This window comes from Parasteatoda tepidariorum, chromosome 8 (genome assembly GCF_982258835.1).
Source record: "Parasteatoda tepidariorum strain Cologne lab strain chromosome 8, Ptep-v5.0, whole genome shotgun sequence".
Classification (NCBI taxonomy): Eukaryota; Metazoa; Arthropoda; class Arachnida; order Araneae; family Theridiidae; genus Parasteatoda; species Parasteatoda tepidariorum.
The window spans coordinates 99,374,250-99,396,845 of NC_141762.1; the positions used below are offsets into that span (position 1 = coordinate 99,374,250).

The window sequence follows — 22,596 nt, forward strand, 5'->3', positions numbered from 1 at the left end:
ATGAAGTTTGGAGAAACCCATCTCATTCAACAGGGGGTCGAAGGGGTTGAATTCTTATCTTACTTTTTATTGAATGAACCATAGAAGGGAGAGAAAGAAGTTTCTTTTGTTATCTATCTTAACAGAGAACATGAATAGATTTCCAAAAACTGTCTGTGCGCATGTTCCATATTATTTAGGCGAGGCCATTTGAGTAAATTATAGTTAGAGCACATATCATTTTTAAGTTCGTTTGGTGCTAAATTTTATCAGCATGCCGAAAAGGAAGGATTTGAGTCTTAAAGATAAATTCGAAGTGTTGCAAAACTATGATAAGCTTCCTAAATGTAGTCAACGTGAAGCTGCAATTAAATTAGGGATTTCCCAAACTGCTCTTTTCAACATTCTGAAACAAAGGATAAATATTTCTGAGGAAATAAAAAAGAATGGAAATCTGTCAAGAAAGCGTAAGCGTGAAGGAAAATCGGAGGAAATTGAAATGGCTCTGTTAGAATGGTTCAAAAATGCACGCGAACGAAGAATTCCAATTTCCCGTGGAATTTTATTTCACAAAGCACAGGACTTTGCTAACTTATTTGGTGATTCTGATTTTAAAGCTACAGATGGGTGGCTAACCCGATGGAAAGAACGCAACAACATTGTCTATCGTAAATTGCATGGTGAAAAGCAAGATGCTGATTTTAGCTCTGCCGCCGATTGGGTAAATGACGTGTGGCCAACACTCATCAAAGACTATAAACCAGAGCAAATTTTCAACACAGATGAAACAGGATTATTTTTCCGAGCACTTCCTGAACACACACTGCTGTTTAAAAATGAATCGACTGGTGGATGTAAAAAAATGAAGGAAAGACTAACCGTGCTGCTAACATGCAACATGACAGGAACTGTGAAAAAAAATCCTGATAGGAAAGAGTTTAAAACCTCGATGTTTTAAAGGAGTAAAACACCTGCCCACCAGTTATGCCAACAGCTATAACGCATGGATGACATCCAGCATCTTCACAAAATTTCTTCTTGAATGGGACAAGGAGCTGAAAAATGAAAAGGTCGTTTTACTTTTAGACAATTGTTCTGCGCACCCTGCTGATGAGGACTTGAGTTTGAAAAACATTAAATTAGTGTTTTTGCCACCCAACACTACAGCTATTATTCAACCCCTTGATCAGGGAATCATAAGATCATTCAAGTTTCATTACAGAAAAATGGTTGTTCAAAAAATCATTAGTGACATAGACTGTGACAGCTCTTCGGAACTCTTAACTGCAAACAAACTATCGAAATCCCTTACGATTTTGGAATCAATGCATTTGATTCGTAACTCATGGGACATTGTTTCAACCCAAACAATATCAAATTGCTTTAAAAAGTGTGGATTAAGCACTGGTGATGGAGCTGATAACTGTTTCGAAGAAATGCTCAGCAATGAAGAAAATGATACGGACGAGAATTTTTCATGTTACGTAGCTATTGACGATCACCTACAAACATCAGGAGAAAAATCTGATTCTGAAATTGTTACTGACATCAAAAATTGCAAAGTTATTTCCAATCAAGAAATGGAGGAATCAGACTCAGAAGATGAAATAAACTCATCAGTGCCATCTTCAACGGAAGTCAGAAAAGCACTTAATGTATTGCGGCAAGCTTTAGAACAAAGAGGAGGAAATATCGAAAACTATAAAAACTTCTATAAACTCTCAAATGATGTTGAAAAGTTAATTTTAAATAGTGCAACTCAAGCAACCATTGATCGGTTTTTTGCAAAAGTTTTGTAAATTTAATCTTATATAGGGTTTTACTTTATTAAAATAATTAAATTAGTTGAATAAACCATTAATGTTGTCATTATTTCAGCTTTTGAAGTGTGTGCATTTAGAATATATTTTAAAAATGTGATTTTTTTCTTCAAATGCTGAATCGCCTCTTAATAAAATCAGCCGCTTAATAAAATCAAAAGAGCATAAAACGAAAGTGATTTTAATAAACGGCGGGCACTGTATAACTATTTCACATAGGGGTGTGGGGTCACTGTTTAAGACAGGTTTTGGGTCGGGTGGGTGAGAGAAAGGGAATCTTTTTCTTTGTGTTGCCCTAGAGCAGAGGTCGCCAAAGTGGTCTATATAGACCCCCAGGGATCTATTTAACATAAGCGGGGGTCGATCCGAACCGGAAGGGTCAATTGGTCGAAGGATTATCAGTATTTTTCAGATATGTGACAATTAGAAATAAAAGAAGACGACTTGGAAATATATACAGGTAATCTTCAAAAATTGAGCGACGATTTTAAACTGCGTTTTGTTGATTTGGAAAACATTGACATCCCTGATTGGATTATTGTGCCATTTTCTGCTCAAATTGAAAACGTGGACCTGAACCTGCAAGATGAGCTTGCTGAATTATTATGGGGATTTGAAGCAAAGACGCTTTTTAAAAATTTAACAATAAGCAAATTTTGGACAAATATAAATATAATGCAAAAATATGTAAAACTTTACGAAATAGCTCAGCCATTTATGATAGCATTTCCAAGTTCCTATATGGTTGAAGCCGGTTTCAGTCACGTAAATTCAATCTTAACTAAAAACAGAAATAAATTAAATGTGGAGTTTCGAGGGGATTTAAGATTAAAATTGACCAATTTTGAACCCAATATAACGAACCTTGCAACAAAAAAAACAAACACCAGGCACACCCATGTCATTGATTAAGAAGCAATAAATCCGTAGTTACTTTACTTATTATTTCTACTTACTTCTAATTACTTATTATTTCATAAATATTAAGGTATTAAATTTCAACATTAATATATTTTTCATAAAACTTTTGATACACTATGTACTATTATTTTAATAAATGTTCAAAATCATAAAATAAATGTACAAACACAGTATCTAATAGAGTTTTATTTTAATTAACAGAAAATTACTTTTATGGGGGTCGATGGAGATTTCGAAAAATTTTGTAGGGGTCGACGATCAAAAAAGTTTGGCAACCCCTGGTCTAAAGTAAGAATTCCCCTAGACATTCGTCTGGATCCGTAGCGGTGACTATGGTAACGAGGTATAACTATTTCACGTAGGGGTGTGGGGTCACTGTTTAGGACAGGTTTTGGCTCGGGTGGCTGAGAGAAAGGGAACCTTTTTCTTTGTGTTGCCCTAGAGCAGAGGTCGCCAAAGTGGTCTATATAGACCCCCAGGGGTCTATTTAACATAAGCGGGGGTCGATCCGAACCGGAAGGGTCAATTGGTCGAAGGATTATCAGTATTTTTCAGATATGTGACAATTAGAAATAAAAGAAGACGACTTGGAAATATATACAGGTAATCTTCAAAAATTGAGCGACGATTTTAAACTGCGTTTTGTTGATTTGGAAAACATTGACATCCCTGATTGGATTATTGTGCCATTTTCTGCTCAAATTGAAAACGTGGACCTCAACCTGCAAGATGAGCTTGCTGAATTATTATGGGGATTTGAAGCAAAGACGCTTTTTAAAAATTTAACAATAAGCAAATTTTGGACAAATATAAATATAATGCAAAAATATGTAAAACTTTACGAAATAGCTCAGCCATTTATGATAGCATTTCCAAGTTCCTATATGGTTGAAGCCGGTTTCAGTCACGTAAATTCAATCTTAACTAAGAACAGAAATAAATTAAATGTGGAGTTTCGTGGGGATTTAAGATTAAAATTGACCAATTTTGAACCCAATATTACGAACCTTGCAAAAAAAAAAAAAAAAAAAAAAAAAAACACCAGGCTATGATTAAGAAGCAATAAATCCGTAGTTACTTTACTTATTATTTCTACTTTCTTATAAGTACTTATTATGTAATAAATATTAAGGTATTTATATTTCAACATTAATATATTTTTCATAACACTATTGTTACACTACGTAGTATTACTTTAATAAATGTTCAAAATCATAAAATAAATTTACAAACACAGTATCTAATAGAGTTTTATTTTAATTAGCAGAAAATTACTTTTATGGGGATCGATGGAGATTTCGAAAAATTATGTAGGGGTCGATGATCAAAAAAGTTTGGCAATCCCTGACCTAGAGTGAAGAGAAGCTACTCTCCCTGAAATGCGTTATTCTTGTTTCCATAGCAGCAGACGGCCTCACACTTTGTGGCTTGGGGAGTTCTTACCGTAGACAAACTTTACAACCCTGCTTTTGCTTTCTGGAAGGAACGTGAGTACATATTGCAACAAACTCCTCCTGACTGAGCGGGGGATGAATTTCGTCAAGAAAGCGCTGTTGTTTTTTCAAGGATCGGAAAGGGTTCGTATCTCAGGCAAGGCATGGATGTTTTTACATTCTCTTTACTACCCGTCCTTATTATGGGAGCAACGTTGGCGCACCTAATAGCGTGCCCCTGAAAGAGTGGCCAACAAATCTGCCCAGTAAAATGCTGGAAATGACGAAAATGTTTACACAGGCGGACATTGGAAATAAACAATAAAATAAAATATTTAAGGCTTTTTTTTTAAATCAAAATCTAGGGATATGAGACACTTATTGGGAGTGCATTCTTTAAATTGTTTAAGAAAAATTAGTGATGGATTTAAAAAAAAAATTACAAATTTTTTTTCACGATGAAGCGAATGACGTTTTGTGTATGTGTTTTTATTTGATTTGTATTTCTATTTGATTTAGTAGGATTTTATTCTTTGCAGGGGTCTGTCCAGACATTTTGTAAAAGGTCCGTTTTTCGTGAAATTGTGAATAAATTACTCACATTCTTTCAACCAGGGTCCGCTTTTATGAATTTGTGGAAATAGGGTCCGTTATTGCAAAAAAAAAACTTTTTCAAGGAGTTTTTAAATTGTAAAGATATACAAGATTATGCTCAACACTGTAAAATTATAATTAAAAAAATTAAATTTTAAAAAATAAACAACAATTGCTGCTTCTAAATTAGAGATGCAACATACAAATATTTGGTATTTAGCCAATACTGCTGAGCGCAGAATATTAATTTCGGACGAATAATGGAAGAATCGTCTGCCGAAGACAAAACTTAATTCGTTTACATCCATCTTTCTTGTTTTCTGCCCTGGAAAGGGTTTATTCGATTAACAAAATACTAATGGAGATAAACAAATTTGTGAAGGGTCCGATTAAAAGAAAAATCATTTTGTGAAGGGTCCGTTTTTAAGTTAAAATATTTTGTGAAGGGTCCGTTTTTATGAAAAGATATTTTGTGAAGGGTCCGTTAACGGACCCAAATTTCTTCTAAACAGACCCCTGCTTTGTGAACAATGCGTCCGAAATCTGTGGCGTACATAGGCTTAGATGTGTCCGCTAGATAAGTACGCCCTATCTTAGGCTTTCCACACACAAAAAATAATAAACAAACTAATTAATAAATTATAATAAGATAATCAAAACACTCTGTTGTAGAGATATTTATAATTCTTAATTTTATTTCAAACATAAAAATCGGTGAAAATGCTGAATCAAGAAAAGTTACTTAATTGAAACATTGTTACCAACTAATCACATTGAAATAAAATTTATCTTAATGGCAGGCGAAAATAACTCACTATCTTACGAAAATTACAGTCCCTGGTCTAATTATTAGGCGCACTAGATTCTATATGTTAAGTCTAATTATCAGGTGATATTACATTATTGTTGCATCAGGTGCATTATTGTTTTTACGCCGCTGAAACCGGTTTGTTCTTGTTTATGTTTGTGTATCAATTGGTTAACATTGTAATGCAATACGTTAAAAATAAGTACAAATAGGAAGTGTGTAAAAAAATCTCCTGAATAAAAACCCATTACATGTATGTTTAATTATAAAAGTATTGCCTGTAAACTCGTGCAAAACATGCAATTATTAAACAACTACAATGTATCTAATAATTTAGTCTAATTATTACAATATACTAATATAATACCTGATATAATAAATATTCTATATTTATATAATATATCGTCTAATCTGTTTAATCGTCGAATTTATATTAAATATCGTCTAATTTAACCCACTGATACACGAACGTAAACAAGTGCAAACCGGTTTCAGTCGCGTAAAAACAATAAAGCTGTATAGTATCACCTGATAATTAAGATTTTACATAGAATCTTAGAGTGCGTGTAATAATTGGGCCATGGACTGTATAGTCCAAATTTATTTAAAGGTTATTTTTATTTATAAATTTAATTCGAAAAAATATTTTTAAAATGAAAAAAACCTCGTTAATTTTGCTGAAACCTTCAAATCTGTCAGAAATAATAAAATTTCGAAGTTTATCTCACAAAGAAAGAAAGAAAAAGGAACCTTAATCACTTACTATTGTCACATCATTTGAAGAGGAAGAAAAGGGTTCGTTTAACTCAACAATAAGGAGTGAATTCACTAGTTGTGCCTCTCGTTTCCGTTTCGACAGAGGGCGCTGTGACAAATGACCTTTATGAATAGTGTTATATTTCTTCATTTTCGCTCACAATTATCTTTAATGTGTGTGCTTTATAAAGTCTTTTACTAGCGAGTCAGGAAGTGTTCTTGCCCCATCCATAGGAAGAAGAAGAAAAAATGAGCGAGCAATCAATAACTTAATAAAGGTTGTATTTTCCTGTAAGACATATGCCCCTATTTGGTGAAGATTTTAATTTTAAGTATGATCTAGCTCTGTGATTCCTAACCACTGTGCCTGGCCAAATTCTTGAAGTGTGCCGAAAAATTTTAGAAATGATATAGTAAAAATTAAAATGTTTTTTTTGTTTTGTTTTGTTTATTATTACGACTAAAGTTTAAAATAGAGAAAAGTATTTAAATTATATATTACATATATATAAAAATATACATTTTATAATTGTTCCACATCTTTCTGACAATCTTAAAACAATATTCTTGTTTCTGACTATCTTAAAATGTTAAAAAAAAGTTGGAAATTTAATGACTATTAAAATTATTACTTAACAAAAGAAAGAAAGCTAAATATTAACTAACAAAACGAATTAAATGTTAATTAAAATAAGCTATACAAGCAATAGATATAAACACAAATTAACAAAGGGTAACTAACAAAAAAAAAAACAAGTTAACAAGGAATCACAAAAAAGTAACAATTAATGTAAAAAAAAATAACGTGAAATAAAAATAAAAATAACACAGGCAGGAGAGATTCACAAAGAATTCAATTTTTTTTTCTTCCATTTAAAGTAAAAAAAGGAACTAAGAGTTTCTATATCAAACAATTAAACGATTTTTTTGTTTTTTTTTTTTTGTCATTTATGATTTTCCTACTTTAAAGAGTTTTTTATTAATAAAGATTTGCTTAACTCATTTGATACTTGTTTCATTATAAAAGAGTCATTCTTACCACAAAATCAACAGCTATATAGTTTGTCTACGGTAAGAACTCCCCCCACCACAATGTCTGAGGCCGTTTACTACTATGAGAACAAGAATTGCCCATTTCAGAGAGGATAGCTTCTCTTCACTCTAGATCTTAACACAATAGACTGAAGAAAAATACCCCCTTTCTCTCGCCGACCTTTACTAAATAATAACCCCACACCCCTACATGAAATAGTTATATCTCGTTACCATAGTTACAGCCACGAGTTCAGACGAATGGCTAGGGGAGTTCTTACTTTAGACAAACTATAAATTGTTCCGCAGGACGCGTTTGGGCTCTGAATAGAAGACAAACCCATTTGTTTAGCACTAGCTATATCGCAAACAAATAAATAATTTTAGGTACTAGATAAATGTACTTTTAAAAAATATTTGAAATATTAAAAAAAAAATTATATTGGGAAAGTCTTGTTTTGGAAGAAGGGTGCCCCATCTCCACAAGACATGAAAGTGAATGAGAAGCTTTGGAATCAGTGAAGAGTGATAATTAATTGAGGTCTGTAAATGAATACTCGATGAACGACGATCTTCGGTGAAAGCCCCCCCCCCCCATTTCAGAATAACCAGAGGTGACAAAATTCGAAACAAGCTATAAGTAACCAGAAGTACATCTACACAGATTTTTTTTTAAAAAAAGAGCATTAAAGCTATATTTTCAAACCGAAAACTTTATAGAGTCGAACCTCGTTAACGCAAAATCGGCGGGACTATCATAATTATTTCGTGTTAACCGAAATTTGAACGTATTATTAATGTATGTTATGTACTACAATAATGAGTGCAAACAATACTATTATGAACCAAACAAATTAAAATAAGCTTAAGAGTTTTAAAACTATTCCATCAAACGATTTTATTTATTTGTCCATCCGCTACTTCTAACAAAGGAAGAAATTACAAATAGCATCCTTCAAAATGAATGATTGGGATTTTATTCACATGCCAAGTTATTTGCGCAGTTTCCTTTCGTGAATCAGCTTGAAAATTTCATGTTAAACATGTAAAATACAACAATAATTGATTGCTGACTCACGGGACCAAGCATGTGTTTTATGTAAGGCGATAGTTCATGTTAAGCGGTTTCGTGTTAATAAGGTATTACAATATTCCTCTAAAATTTAAGTGAGGGGGAGTTTCAACCCTTCTGATATGTAGACATTCTCGAAAATAAGGTCAAGTAAAATTCGTAATTTTAGAAAGAAAGAAAAAACCTATTTTTTTCCAACTTAGAGACTGTTTTTTTTTCTTCTTCTCAATAGAAAATTTTATCTTCTTGTAATGATATTGCTCTATCCGAATTACGTTTTATTTTTTTTTAAGCATCATAGCATAATCAAGTACTGAGATAAGGGGGTGTTTATTCACTGGATCACCAAACGATGTTCCTTTACTAGGTTTTTTCGAAGTTAATGAAAATGAAAGAAAAACTTTAATTTTCTTGTACCTTTAGTGATGTTTTGTGCCAAAAGTATGTTAAAAATACAAAAAACAACTTCTAACCAGTGAAGGAACAGGTATGTTCCTTTACTGGGCATAGATTTCACAGTGAATGAACAGTATGTTGACACTTTACTTTTCAATTTATGATTACAAAAAAATAGGTTAATATTTTCCAAGTATTTCTATGTTATAATTCCAAGAATAGGCTTGTATATAGATATTTGTATGGCATATAAATTCATAAAGAGCATTAAAAAATAACCAAAATTAAGTGTTCCTTTACTGGGAAAATTTTGTGTTCATTCACTGGTAAGAGCTGTTCCTTCACTTGGTCTTCTTACTACTTGTTATTTGAACCTCCAAAACTTTAAAACAATATTATGTAAGTTCTCTACAATTTTTTTTACATAATTTGCAATTAGTAGCAAATATGTTGACACCGTCATTTAACTAAAATTACGAATTTTGAAATTTATATGATTTTTTAAAAGGCAAGCGAAGCTTAAGTATTCCTTCACTGGTTAGTTTACACTATATAATAAAAATCTTCATATGACTGGGTTTTTTTTCCCCAATAGAAAATTTTATCTTCTTGTAATGATATTGCTCTATCCGTACCATAAAAGGTCGCAAAAAAGGGACAAAGCTGATCACATGAAACAATTGACGTAAAACTCCAGCTTTGTTTAAGTTTAAAAATCGGCTGGCTTTTGAAATTTAGAAATGCCTAACATTCTGATCTCATCTCATCCAAGAATTAAAAACATTGTGTTGAGTTTTTTGTCTGTCAGGCAAGGTGTTGAAATGATGCTCCCATTTGGAAGAAAACTTATAATCAACTCCCTAGAAATTATTCCTTTCCTGTATTGTATGGTTTGTGATAGTTACGAAAATTTATCATGATTCTCCCAAATTGGAATCTTTACCAATTTTTTGAAATTGTCCTCAAAAATCTAACCAGTTTCTGATAATTCCAATAAAAACTTGGGAGTTGAAATTTAGGATAACGTAACACCGTATTTCTTGACAAAGCATTCTCACCAAATACAGACAGAGCCTGATTAAGACAGGGGCATGCGGGGCAGTTGCCCGGGCCCCCGCAGTAGAGAGCCCCCCCCCCCAAATCGAATAGAAAGTTTATTTTACGTTTCATTCTTAATGAACATTTTTTAAACAAAATATCAGTACAGTGTAAAATCCGTCAGTTTTATGTTAGCTTCTTCATTAATCTATTGTATGAATTAATTCATTAATCTATCGTTCATTAATCTAATCTAAGGCGGAATTCAGATAAAGTGTCGCAATGACGATGGAGAAATTTGGTCAATCAAAAGCCTGTATTTTCACATAGTGCGATATGTTTAGAAAAATACGGGCTTCTAATTGGCTTAATTGAGTCATCGTCATTGCGTAATTTAGCCCTAATGTCAGCATGAATTTTTCGCAGCTAGATGACAATCAGAAAACTGCATTCGGCAATGATGGACATAGAGTTAATCAATATATGTATTTCGTCTGACCATTAGAGAGGGGGACTTCATAGCTATTTTAGGTTCTAGTCAAATTTTTTTTTATGTCTATAATGAGGTGAAACATTTAAATACCTCACAATTAAATACCTTCATTAATAAAGAAAAGAAGCAGTAGGGGCCCCTAACGAATTTTTTGCCCCGGGCCCCAATTAGACTAAGCTGGGCCCTAAATACATATTCTTCTTTCTTAAAAGTTACAAATTTTATAAGTTTGCTCTAAAAATCGATAACGATCAATATCTGTTTCCGATTCATCAAATTCAGTTTCGCTTCATCAACTTCTCAATGATTGTCTCTGATTTTCATTTCAATGTCCTTCAATGAGTTTAATTAACCTGTCACCACTATTTAAATTAGTCTTTTCTTTATCAAATCATTACAAGTCTTAGAAAATAAACATTGACATTGTGTTCTTCAACTTGTCGATATTTTCAGAAGCCACATTAATAAAGAACAAATTTTAACTCTAAAAAATCGTTTGAAAAATGTAGATTTAACAGTACAGTCGCAGGCGTAATCATAAAACTCTTTATTTGTCAGTACAGAACAGACGATAGACACTTAACAAATATAATTTTATGAATATAACTCAATGAAAGGGAATATTAGCTTAAATGATGCTTCTCAAATAAATTATAATAGCAAATTACTCATTTATCACATTAAACTGAAAAATACTTGAACTCAGAAGTATAATAGCCTACTCTAATCAGAACCAGTAATATAAAACAGCCTACTCTCTTGGGAAAAAAAAAAAGAATTTATTTTAAAAAAAATAATATTAATATGCTGGAAAGCAAAATAATGAAAAGATATAATCTTGTCATCAGCTCACACGATTATATCCCCAAAAAAGAGTGCTTTCTAATATTGTATTAATATAGTCTAATCAAAATATATCAATACAATAGTGTGAGAGGAGCACTAAAAAAATTGAAACTTAAATAGAACGCATTAAGTAAAACAGTTTTTGCTGATATAATCGTGTGAGCGTTTCATTATTTTGTTTTCCGGCATTTTAATATTTTTTTTAAATAACGTTTTAAATAGTTTTTAAAATTATTTTATTGTAATAATTTCTCTTACTATTATCTTTTTCGAAGGTTTATTATTTTCCATGTTTTCTCTATATTTTATACTTATTTTATGAATTCTATGCCGTACAGGATGCCATAACGTGGAAGAAAATTTTCCTCTCAAATTCTCTCTCTCATTCATTACTAATTAAAAAGAAGGAAAAAAATAAGTTCAGGCCAACCTCGATTTTCAAACCGATAAGTTTCAATTGCTGAAAAAAAATATTTAAAAATATTAAAATGCAAAACAAATTATGAGAAGAGAACTTCATCATTACAATATACTAAGTTATCTTAGCATAATTTGTTTTGCATTTGTATATTTAAAAATTTTCTTTTCAGTATTTGACACTTCATGGCTTTCTCTAGTCTGAACTCACTTTTTTTTTTACACTTTAAATTTTAAATTAACAATGAAGGAGAAAGAGAATTTGCGGCGAAAATTTTACTTCTGGTTGTTCAGTTTCGCCTCTAAACCACATTTACCGGTTATTATTAATCTTGACCTCATTTTCATTGGTAATTGTTAAAAATAACCATTTAATGTGACAAATTCTGATCGACTTACTAGCCGATTTATTACCATAACTGTTTTAACTGATGTTACCTAAAAAAAATGACTCTTCCCTGTGTCGAAGGTGATAAACAAAATACTCACTCTGTATTTAGTCCTCATGGCCGCCATTTTGCGATCAGGTGATATATCCCAAGGTCATTGTAAGTTCTATTGACATGACAGCTCCCGTGTTTGTAACTCCATTTAAATAAGTTCCACAGGAAACAAAATGATTCTGGGAGATAAATCTGTTATCTCATTCTAGATAACGTAGGTATTTTTCGTTCATACAACCCTCTTTAAAAATAATATGCACTTACATCCCGGCTTAAAAGAATATCATTGTCAAAAAGCGGATGGATATTCGATTATAAGTTAATCAGAACTGCTTGTTTTTAAGAAATTTTACTTGCAAATACGGAAGTACAGTCAAACCCCGCTATAATGAACCTTCAAGGGACTGAAATTTTGGTTCACTATAACAGGAAGTTTCACTATATCCGTACTGCGAACAATTTTAACAAAATTTTCTGAACTGCTCCCTTTTATTACATATTATACAAATAAATGACCCATAAAAAGAAATGCAAAAATGATTTTAAGAAACAATATGTAGTAACAAAAAATGGGCTAACTTTTATTTTAGAGATGGGAAACTGAGATGGAAGAAGCAAACAGGAAAGGAATGCTTATGGCTACATTCCACTCAATAGATGGTAATTTAAAAATCGGTATATGTATTTTATGTAGACATTTCAAAATGACTAAAAAATAAAGAAAAAAGAATCAGTCGAAGACAGAAAAAAGTTCATAATTTCCTCTCTTCTTTTGGTTCGCTATATCCACAGAAGATAATATTATTTGTGTACAGCAAGCAGGGTTGGGTTTTTGACGTCAAAAAGTGGTTTTTGACATGACAAGGGTATAATACTGGTTTAAACCGTCAAAAACCCGTCAAAAATGTCAAAAACTGAAGTTTGCCAAGAAAATATATAAACTTCAAAACTACCAACAGTTGCCATGCATTACATTGAAATTTAATTATACTATAGGTAATCAGCAGGTTTTAAAATATTTTTTAATTAAAATTAAGGTAAAATAACAGATTTAAAATCTCAGAAATTTATATTCAAATGCATGTGCAGAAAAATTTTGCACAAAAATTGCTTAAATATTTATATTTAAAAAAATTTTTTTTTTGATACTTAAGAAAATTAAAAGTTTATTACTATGCATTCTTGACATATAAGGAACATATAACTAATATTTATAAGGAACTTACAAGCTATGTTATATAAATACAAACTTGATACAAGTGTATAAAAAAATTTTTTAATGTTTTACCGGATATCTTTATTATCCAGTGTGTTAATTTGAATTTAAAAGTAGTTATATTTATGAATAATAATAAATATAATTCATATTGTTTATTATATATATTTATAATCAGGGTGTGTAGCCAAATCTTTGAATCAAAAATAAGCACTTTTTAAAAACTTTTCAAGCACTTTACAAAAATTTTCAAGCACTCAAAAAATTCAGATTCAATCAATGATATCATTGAAAAACAAAAACATTTTAAAAACAGTTTTAGCGTAAAAAAAAAACCCAAAAGAAACGGGCGTAAATCGAAACAATCAGTACTCTCCCTCATCACCGAGTGAATTCAACTTGACCCTGAACTCAGAACAAAAGTACCCTTACCCCCTATGTCAAAAAAGTGTTAGAAGTAAAATAAAATAAACAAGACCAAAATTAAAATAAATTAAAAAGAAAAACATTTCATAAAGATCTGATATTCTCTATCCGAATTGGAGCACTCGGGTTTCGGTTTTAAGTGTGCGCGCATGCGCAAGTCTTAACGTGGGTACGACATGAAGTCCGCATGAATGATTACGTAGCAAACACCCCATTTTTCGTGAAATGCATGGATCCATCAGATATCACTGAAGGGAAAAAAAGCACTTTTTAAAAACCCCAGCTTAAAAAAGCACCTTTAAAAGCTTTTAAAAACGAAATCCCCCAAAAAGCACCTTTAAGTACTTTTTACAAACGCTACGCACCCTGATAATTATTACACTTATCATTTTAAAACAATTTTTATCTCTTAATTTTTTTTTCTCCACTTGTATTAAGAATACAAATAATACATATCTTGAAAGCAAGAAGAAATTATTCAACAGCTGAATATTTAGATATTCAACAAAACTATATGGTATTCAGCAAAATGAAATTCACAAGTATTTGGATAAACTAAATTTTCAGCATAGTAAATGAATAGGCTGAATATACTGTAAATCGACACTAACTACTCTGTGTATTTAACAGAAAGCACTTAAATTTGTATTGTCTTATGTTAAAAAGATTATTAAGAAGATTTAAAAGAATATTAAAAAGATTTTTCTTTAAAAGAAGACGTCTAATGTAAAAAACTGCTAATGTTTATCTTTAAAAATGTCTAATTTTTAGTATAATCTATACTATACACTAAATTTGGTTATAAATAAATTTCTTAATAATATCACTGCAGATATTCAATAACACATGAAAATGAATACATAATATTACAAAAGATGTGAGTTTTCAAAAGTACAAGATTTTGGTTACTATTCAAAATATAAGTGTTTCTTCAAAATTTTAAATTTAATTTTTCTAGAACATATTTAGAAACACTATCCTTTAAAAAATATATAAATTTTATGCATTAATTAAATTTCACATATGAATATAGGTTTTTGACATTTTCGACATTTTTGACAGTGAGGTTTTTGACGTGACGGTTTAAACCATGGTTTAAACTGTCAAAAACTGTCACATGTCAAAAACCTGCCAACCCTGACAGCAAGGCACAAGAGCGAACATTTCGTTCACTATATCCGGGAGTTCACTGTAAACCATGTTCATCATAACTAGTTTTGATTGTATTATGTTTTGAAGAAATAATTTAATTTTAACACTAAACATTCTAACACTTAGATATCTATCAAAGCCGGTCAAATGATTGGAATTTATGTTTCTTGATTGAATGTATGAAATATGGATGTTAGGAAGGAAATAAACTTAAAAAAAACTTTATTATAATTAAGCAAAATTTTATACTGCCAATATTTATGTATTACAAACACAAAGAATAAGAATTTTTAATTCATTGCTGAACGCATTTTACAGGATGTTTCAATTGTACATTTTTCACAAACATATTTCTATAATTCTTATGATTATTCTTGTAATTATAAGAATTACAATTTTTATAATTATTCTTTACAATTAATATTATTTCTTCTAAAAACTAGTGCTGTCTCGATTGCTTCGACATTTTTCTGGGTAAAAACTAACAGTAAAGTTAGAAACGAAGTAAAGTTATCAAAATAAAATGTAAGCTACTTACCAAAACATTTAGTTTTTGTCACTTTTTCCGACACAAAAATGTCAATCTAAAATTTTCGGTATTTTCTTGAAATTTGAACCCTCAGTTTTTCCGATTGAACTATCCATGCAACAATCTTTGCAGAAATGTGCAACTAATCAATCGAATGCAATACGTTAAACACGCATTACATCGTCATTTCTGATCGATTAACCTTACAAAGCAGTAAATTGTTCTCCCGACCAAATGACCGATTGTGGTAGAAATACACACAAGTATTATTCGAAACAGAAAAATACAAGAAAAAAATAATAATAGAATATTAACTGTATATAATTAGTAGAAAAAGTTATGAAGTGTGGAAAAACGATTAGATGATACGCGCATTTTCGATGCAAAAGTTCTTAAACAGTCATAGTGTTAATAATCAATTATAGTTAGATCTATTGGTGTTAATATAAATGACATTTAAAATTAGATAAAAATTAATTCAAATGAAAAGTATTACATATAGGTACTATAATACTAATTATTATTTTTTTTTTCATGAAGAAATCTATAATTGGAGACTTTTCCACAAATAGTGCGTCGAGTAAAGTGTGTCAAAAAGGTGTAAAAACCTACATCAAATATTTTTCATCTATGTTACAACATCGAATCAAATTCTTATAAACAGCTAACAAGATGTGATTAATTATAGTTTGTTTAAGGTAGGAACTCCCTTAATCATTCGTCTGGACCCGTGGCGGTGACTATGGTAACGAGGTATAACTATTTCAAGTAGGGGTGTGGGGCCATTGCTTAGGACAAGTTTGGGGTCGGGTCGGCGAGATAAAGGGAATCTTTTTATTCTGTCTACTGTGTTAGCCCTAGAATGAAGACAAGCTACCCTCTCTGAAATGCGTTCTTGTTTCCATAGCGGCAGACGGCCTCAGACGTTGTGGCGGGGGAGTTCTTACCATAGACAATCTATGCTTTAACTACCCCTTGACTTGTACCGTTTTTACCATACCCGGGCAGGGACCGGGGGTCTTAAGCACTCAGGGGGCAATTGGGAATCTTACTTTTTATAAATTTCATAAATTGAAATAGTAATTAATTGTGTAAATATAAATTCTCTTTATAAATTGGCTATGTAACGAATGAACAACATAGCATTATATAATTTTTAAAATAAATGTATTCTCGCATAAAAAGTGCGCATTTTTTCTCTCTCGCTACAAATAGTGATTGATTATCATGCAAACACCAATAGTTTGAACTGTTTATCACCAGGAAAACTTTAAAGGTACTCAACTCTCTAAGTCATAATGCCTCGAAATATGCTTGACCACCTGAAACTCTGTTCAGTATTTATAATCAGTTAAATAAAGTAGTAATTGAAAGAGTTTAGCACTATGGTAAGGTAACTTATAAACTGTTTAAGTCTGGTGTGCATTGAAAGTTGTTTAAATAACTGACTTTTTAATAGTACCTTTGGAATATTTTTACTTTTTATACCCTTATGATTTTTAATTTAATTAACTTCCTGGTTTTTATAATTATTATATTATTTAAGGATTGCAACTGGTAAGCATTTTAATTTTTTTTTAAAAATTATGCATACATGGGTTCTAAATTAGAAGTTCTCATTTTAATTTAGGACCACGCGTTTAAAAATGCTTTATTTTATGTGCTTTAAGTTCTTGGGTGTAATAAAAACGTGTAAAAAGTTTGTTAAAATTATTGCATATCTTAAAAATGCTTTATGTAGTCGCTGGCCAACTTATTAGACTCACTATAAGATTCTATGTAAAATCTTAATTATCAGCTGATACTATACAGCTTTATTGTTTTTACGCAGCTGTTTGCACTTGATTATGATCGTGTATTAATTTATTAAATTAGGCGATATATAATATAAATTCAACGATTGGATACATTTTATAAATAGTGAATATTTATTATATCAGGTATTATATTAATTATATCGTTATATTAGACGCACTGTAGTTTTTTAATAATGACATGTTTTGCACGAGTTTATATGCAATACTTTTATATTTAAACATACGTGTAATGGGTTTTTATTCAGGGGATTTTTTAGATATTCCCTATTTGTATTTATTTTTAACACATTCAATTCCTATGTTAACCAATTGATACACGAACCTAAACCGGTTTCATCGCATCAAAACAGTAAAGCTGTATAGTATCACCTGATAATTAAGATTTTACATAGAATCTTATAGTACCTCTAATAATTCAACCAGGGACTATATGTGAAGTTTTTTAGTTCGACTTTAAATAGTATGACGGCTCTGCCCTTGACACCCGTTTGGATCAGGAACTGATCCAAAAATCCCTATTGAAAGGAACACATATTGTGATCTCTTTCGGAAAACGGAAATTTCATTCTAACCAGTGAAACATATCATAAATAAAGAAAAAAAAATCGTTTTTTCCTCTACTATATGCAATTAAGACTGGCAATCATAAGTAAACGTATAAAAGGAGGACATTTGGTTTTATATAAAATTATCGAATTTTTGAACCGAAATTTCGGTCCCTTGAAGGTTTACTATAGTGGGGTTTGACTGTAATAAAATTTAAAAAAAAAAAAAAAAAAAAAAAAAAACATTAAGGCATAACATATCAAGAAAAAAAATATAATGGTATAAAATATTTTGTCAAGCTTAGCAGTTATCAAAACCTTTTTCAATGCACTTCAGCCATAAACAGTCTAAAAGTTGATCCACAGTGCTGTGTAATTCTAAATTCTTTCAGTTTTGACTTTATTTAACTAACTTTAAATACTGATCAGAGAATCAGTCACTATTTGTAGAAAGAAAAACAAAATACACACTTACAATAGAATATAGTTACATTAATGTAGACAATGTTGTTTATTCTTAGTTTTTTTTCTTTTTTTTTCTTAATAAAACTTGTAAAAAGTTAGATTCTCAAGGGCCTTCCGAGTGCGCATGCGTAAAGACGGTACTGATTATTCAATATTCAAATATGTGACTGCATTGACAAACAAAAGTATTGCATGAAAAATAAAACAATCCCGCATCCCAAAACACGAGAAGAAAAGCATATTCTTTTATTTTAAGTGTTTAGGTTTTCTTTGGTTCAGAAAAAATGATTACTCAACACTAGATTGCCCAAGAAAGTTATTTTGACTGTTTTTTAATTTCAATTAGAAAAACAATGACAAAATTTTCTTAGAATTTTGTGATTTTTTGTACAACATATAATTTTTTTTATATTGTTAATATTTACTAATAGCCTTATAGCTTAGCTAATAGCTTAATAATTAGCTAATAGCTTAATATATAACTGTAAATAATATTAAAAAATATTCAAATTTATTTTTAAACAAATTTCTTTATACATAAGTTATTCTTTCACAATCCAGTTATTTTGACTGCATTTAGGCAATATAGGTATATACTAAGTTTCAGTCTTTCTATTGTTATGTAAAATGTACAATGAAAATAATGATTAATGCGTTTGTTGATGAAAGAACTTAGCAACGAACCTTTTTTGTAAATAAAATTAATAATAATAATTCTGTCAAATTTATTTTATTTTTAATGAAATTAAAATGGGTCGGAGGTTATTCAGGCTGTTACATTGTATTTCACATTGCATGATCATTATGTGTGGGTTAAAACTCATCGGCAGGTCTTTAAAAGCCAACAGAACAAAAAACCAGGGTTCGTAATTTTTTTGATTTAAATCGAATTTTTTTTTTATTTAATTCGTCTTTTTTTTTTTTTATTCAAATACACTGTAAGAACTTTGACTTATGATTAAAAAAAAACTTTATAAATGCTTGATCAAAAAAATTTAAATTAATATTAAAACTATAATATAACAATATTTTAGAAGCTATAACTACATAAAACAATTTTTCATTTAAATACATAGCTTTGAATGCATAGCAACCATTTTGAAATAAATGCATGATTGATGCATGACATGAAATTTAAAGACTAGATGAAATAAAGAATTTAAACAATACTTTAACTATTAAAACAAAGTTTCAATTAGCAAACCATAATTTTAATTTAAAATTGTGATTTCTTTTTTTTTCTCGTGATTTTTGAAATGACAAAATAAATGTTACAGATTGTGTTTATAAATGTAGTCATTCAACCAATAATAAATAAATATTTAATCTATATATTTTTATATTAAAATATTTATTTTTAATTGTATATCAAAATAGATAAGTTAAGCTATAAAAAATTTTTTTTTAAATCTATGTACTTATTGGAATTTTTTTTCACAAAATTTCTTTATAGAAAATCTGAAAATGTCAAAGACACTGTAAACATATTATGAGATTTATTCAAATAAAATTTGTTTAAAATAATTTATTTAAAATAAATTTTAAAACTAAGAAAAGAAAATTATTTTAGTTTCAATAATGTAAAAAATTGTTTTTAACTTTTTAAATCAATATATATACATATAAAGAAAAAATCAGTTTATTTAAATCAATGATTTTTTTAAAATAATCATTTGATTTAAATCAAACTGATTTAAGTCAACAAACCCTGTGAAAAACAAGTTTAATTTTCTTCACGAGTATGAAAATTAAATAGATATAGAACACAAAACATTATTTGAAAAATAAATAACTGATTTATTAAAATACCTGTAAAAAACATTAGAAATTTAAAAGAAAAATTTGGGGGCCCTTACAAGTTAAAAGGCAAAAAATTTAAGACATTGTTTTCTTTTTTTTCATACGTAATTTGGGGTGGGGGGGTGATCACAAATCTCGGGGACCAGTCCCTGTACACCACTACGGAAGTCATATTAAAACAAAGGAATTGATCAAGATTATTCATGCATAAATAAACAGTGACTCACCTGAGCAGAAGCACAATGACTTGTTCTTAACGAACTATATTCGAGGGAAAATATTCAGTGAAGGCTAACTTTTCAGTCCTTTTTGATCGATAAACATAAAAAGATGGCGTGTAATCGTGAAAAATCGGAGGGAATTAAATGATTTCAGCAGGATGTGTGTGGCAGGTGTGTTTGAATCCGTGTAGAGGAAGGACTGTCGCCGCCGAAGGAAAAAGATTCAGAAAAGTATAACAAGAGAGGGAAAACAGGTTTTTCGAACCTGTGGATCATCTTTATAGGCAAATGAGACTGTTGCATTGTGATTCATTTTGCCCCCGAGTTCATTTTTCCCAGAGTCAAAACTCCAGGCGCCATTTTGAAATGATTGTTTGATAATAATTCTTTTGTTTTTAGTGGATCTTTGCTAATTATTAAAACACTTTAACAATTTTCTTCTCGTAGAATTTATTTTCTTTTTTACAAATGCATATCTGCCACCTCTACTGGATTTTCCCAGTTTCTCCTGGTTTAATATAAATTCTCCCAGTTTCTTTACATTTTAGAATATTCCATAAAACTGAGTGCGATTCCAAAAAAAAATCCTTATTGAAATATAATTTTTGCACAGGTTATTACTTGCTTGGATACCAAAACAAGTATTATAAAGCTAGCCTCATTTTTAAAAATCAGTTTATAACTGTTTTTGTTCTAAAATGTTCAGTTTATATTTTTATTCAGAACTCCCTTTTTAAATTAATTAAAAAGTCTTTCAATAATTTTGATGAATTAAATGCCTATTACTATTCAAAATTATGATTAAGCATAATACATAACATTTCATTTCATGTTATGTTATTTAATGTCCATCATAACTGGAAAATATTGCAATTTTTCTATTTTGATAACTATCCCTAAAATTCCCCTTGAGTAAATAATTTACTATGCAACAATTATCATGAAATTTATATTATTACGTAAAATCCACTGGATGTTTTCCTATCCATGTTGGCAGCTATGCATATGAGTTATTTTCTAAAAAATTTTCAAATCCACGTATTGTTTAGTAAGTCAAAAAAAAAAAAAAAAATTCTGGCAAAATCATAGAATGATTAAGAATTTGGGAAAAGTTACAGTGCTTTATTGAAATCTCATTATACAGTCAAACCCCTGAAATTTCGGTTCACTGTAACCGGGAGTTTACTATATCCGTACTGCAAACAATTCTAACTAAATATTCTGAACTGCTCCCTTTTATGACACATTATTTAAATAAATGACCCATAAAACGAAATACAAAAATAATAAAAAACAATATGTAGTAACGAAAGTGTTAACTTTTAATTTTTATAACTCTTGCGTACAAAAAATTTAGGGATGGCCTTTAGTTATTTAGGGATGGGAAACTGAGATCGAAGAAGTAAACAGGAAAAATGTTTATGGCTGCATTCCACTCAATCGATGGTTTTAAAAATCGGTAGTATGTATTTTACGTAGAAATTTCAAAATTACCAAAAAATGAAGAAGAAAAAAATCAGAAAAAAGTTCATAATATCCAATTTCCTCTCATCTTTTGGTTCACTATATCCACAGAAGATAATATTATAATTGTATAGCAAGGAACGGGGACGAACATTTCGTTCACTATAACCGGGAGTTCACTATAAACCATGTTCATCATAACTAGTTTTGATTGTATTATGTTTTGAAGAAATAATTTAATTTTAACACTAAACATTCCAACACTTAGATTTCTACCGTAGCTTGTCAAATAACCGGACTTTATGTTTCTTTATTGAATGTATGAAATATGGATGTTAGGAATTGTGTATATCAAGGCACGGGAGCAGGGCCGGATTAAGCGCACGTGGGGCCCCAGGCCATTCAAATTTTGGGGGTCCTTAGATTAAATTTTTTTTTTCTCGATCTCGTATATTTTTTTATTTATTGAAATGTAAAAGTATTTATATATCTTTTCATTTAAGAAAGCATATTTAAAATTAAAATAAATAATAATAAATTAAATTTTACTTTAATTTGTTAAATCGGAACTAAAAAAATTATCGTATTTTATTAATATATATTTGAAATTGATTTTTTTTTAAAAATCATTGTTTTTCTTAATTTTTTAAAATTTATTTTCAAAAAAATTTTTTAAGGGGGCCCTTAATCATTGGGGGCCCTAGACCATGGTCTAATGGGTAATCCGGCCCTGCACGGGAGAGAACATTTTGTTCACTATATCCGGGAATTCAATGTATATTAAATCATACATGCAAGTGTTTATTTTTTTAGCTGTTTTAATCTATTAGGTCCATTTGTCTACATACGTATCGTTTCTAAGCTAAACTCTTAGAATGCGATGGAAAATCTTACAGCTAACAGAAGAACTGAA

At 30.1% G+C, this 22,596-nt stretch overlaps 1 protein-coding gene across 3 annotated transcripts in view; it reads right to left on the reverse strand.

The window, feature by feature from the left end:
* LOC122270632 (uncharacterized) overlaps positions 1 to 20,587 on the reverse strand; it is a 33,059-nt gene extending 12,472 nt beyond the window's left edge. Inside the window, exon 1 of one of the 3 annotated variants that reach the window (XM_043048827.3) lies at positions 20,226 to 20,587. Coding sequence is in view for 2 of the 3 variants with exons in the window: in XM_043048825.2 (XP_042904759.2) it covers positions 6,319 to 6,462 (144 nt within the window). In the remaining variant the exon portion in view is untranslated. Of the gene's footprint in view, positions 1 to 6,318; positions 6,478 to 12,094; positions 12,398 to 20,225 lie in introns of those variants that run through there. The other 2 variants (XM_043048826.3, XM_043048825.2) reach the window with 2 other exon arrangements.
* Positions 20,588 to 22,596: the final 2,009 nt, after the last annotated feature.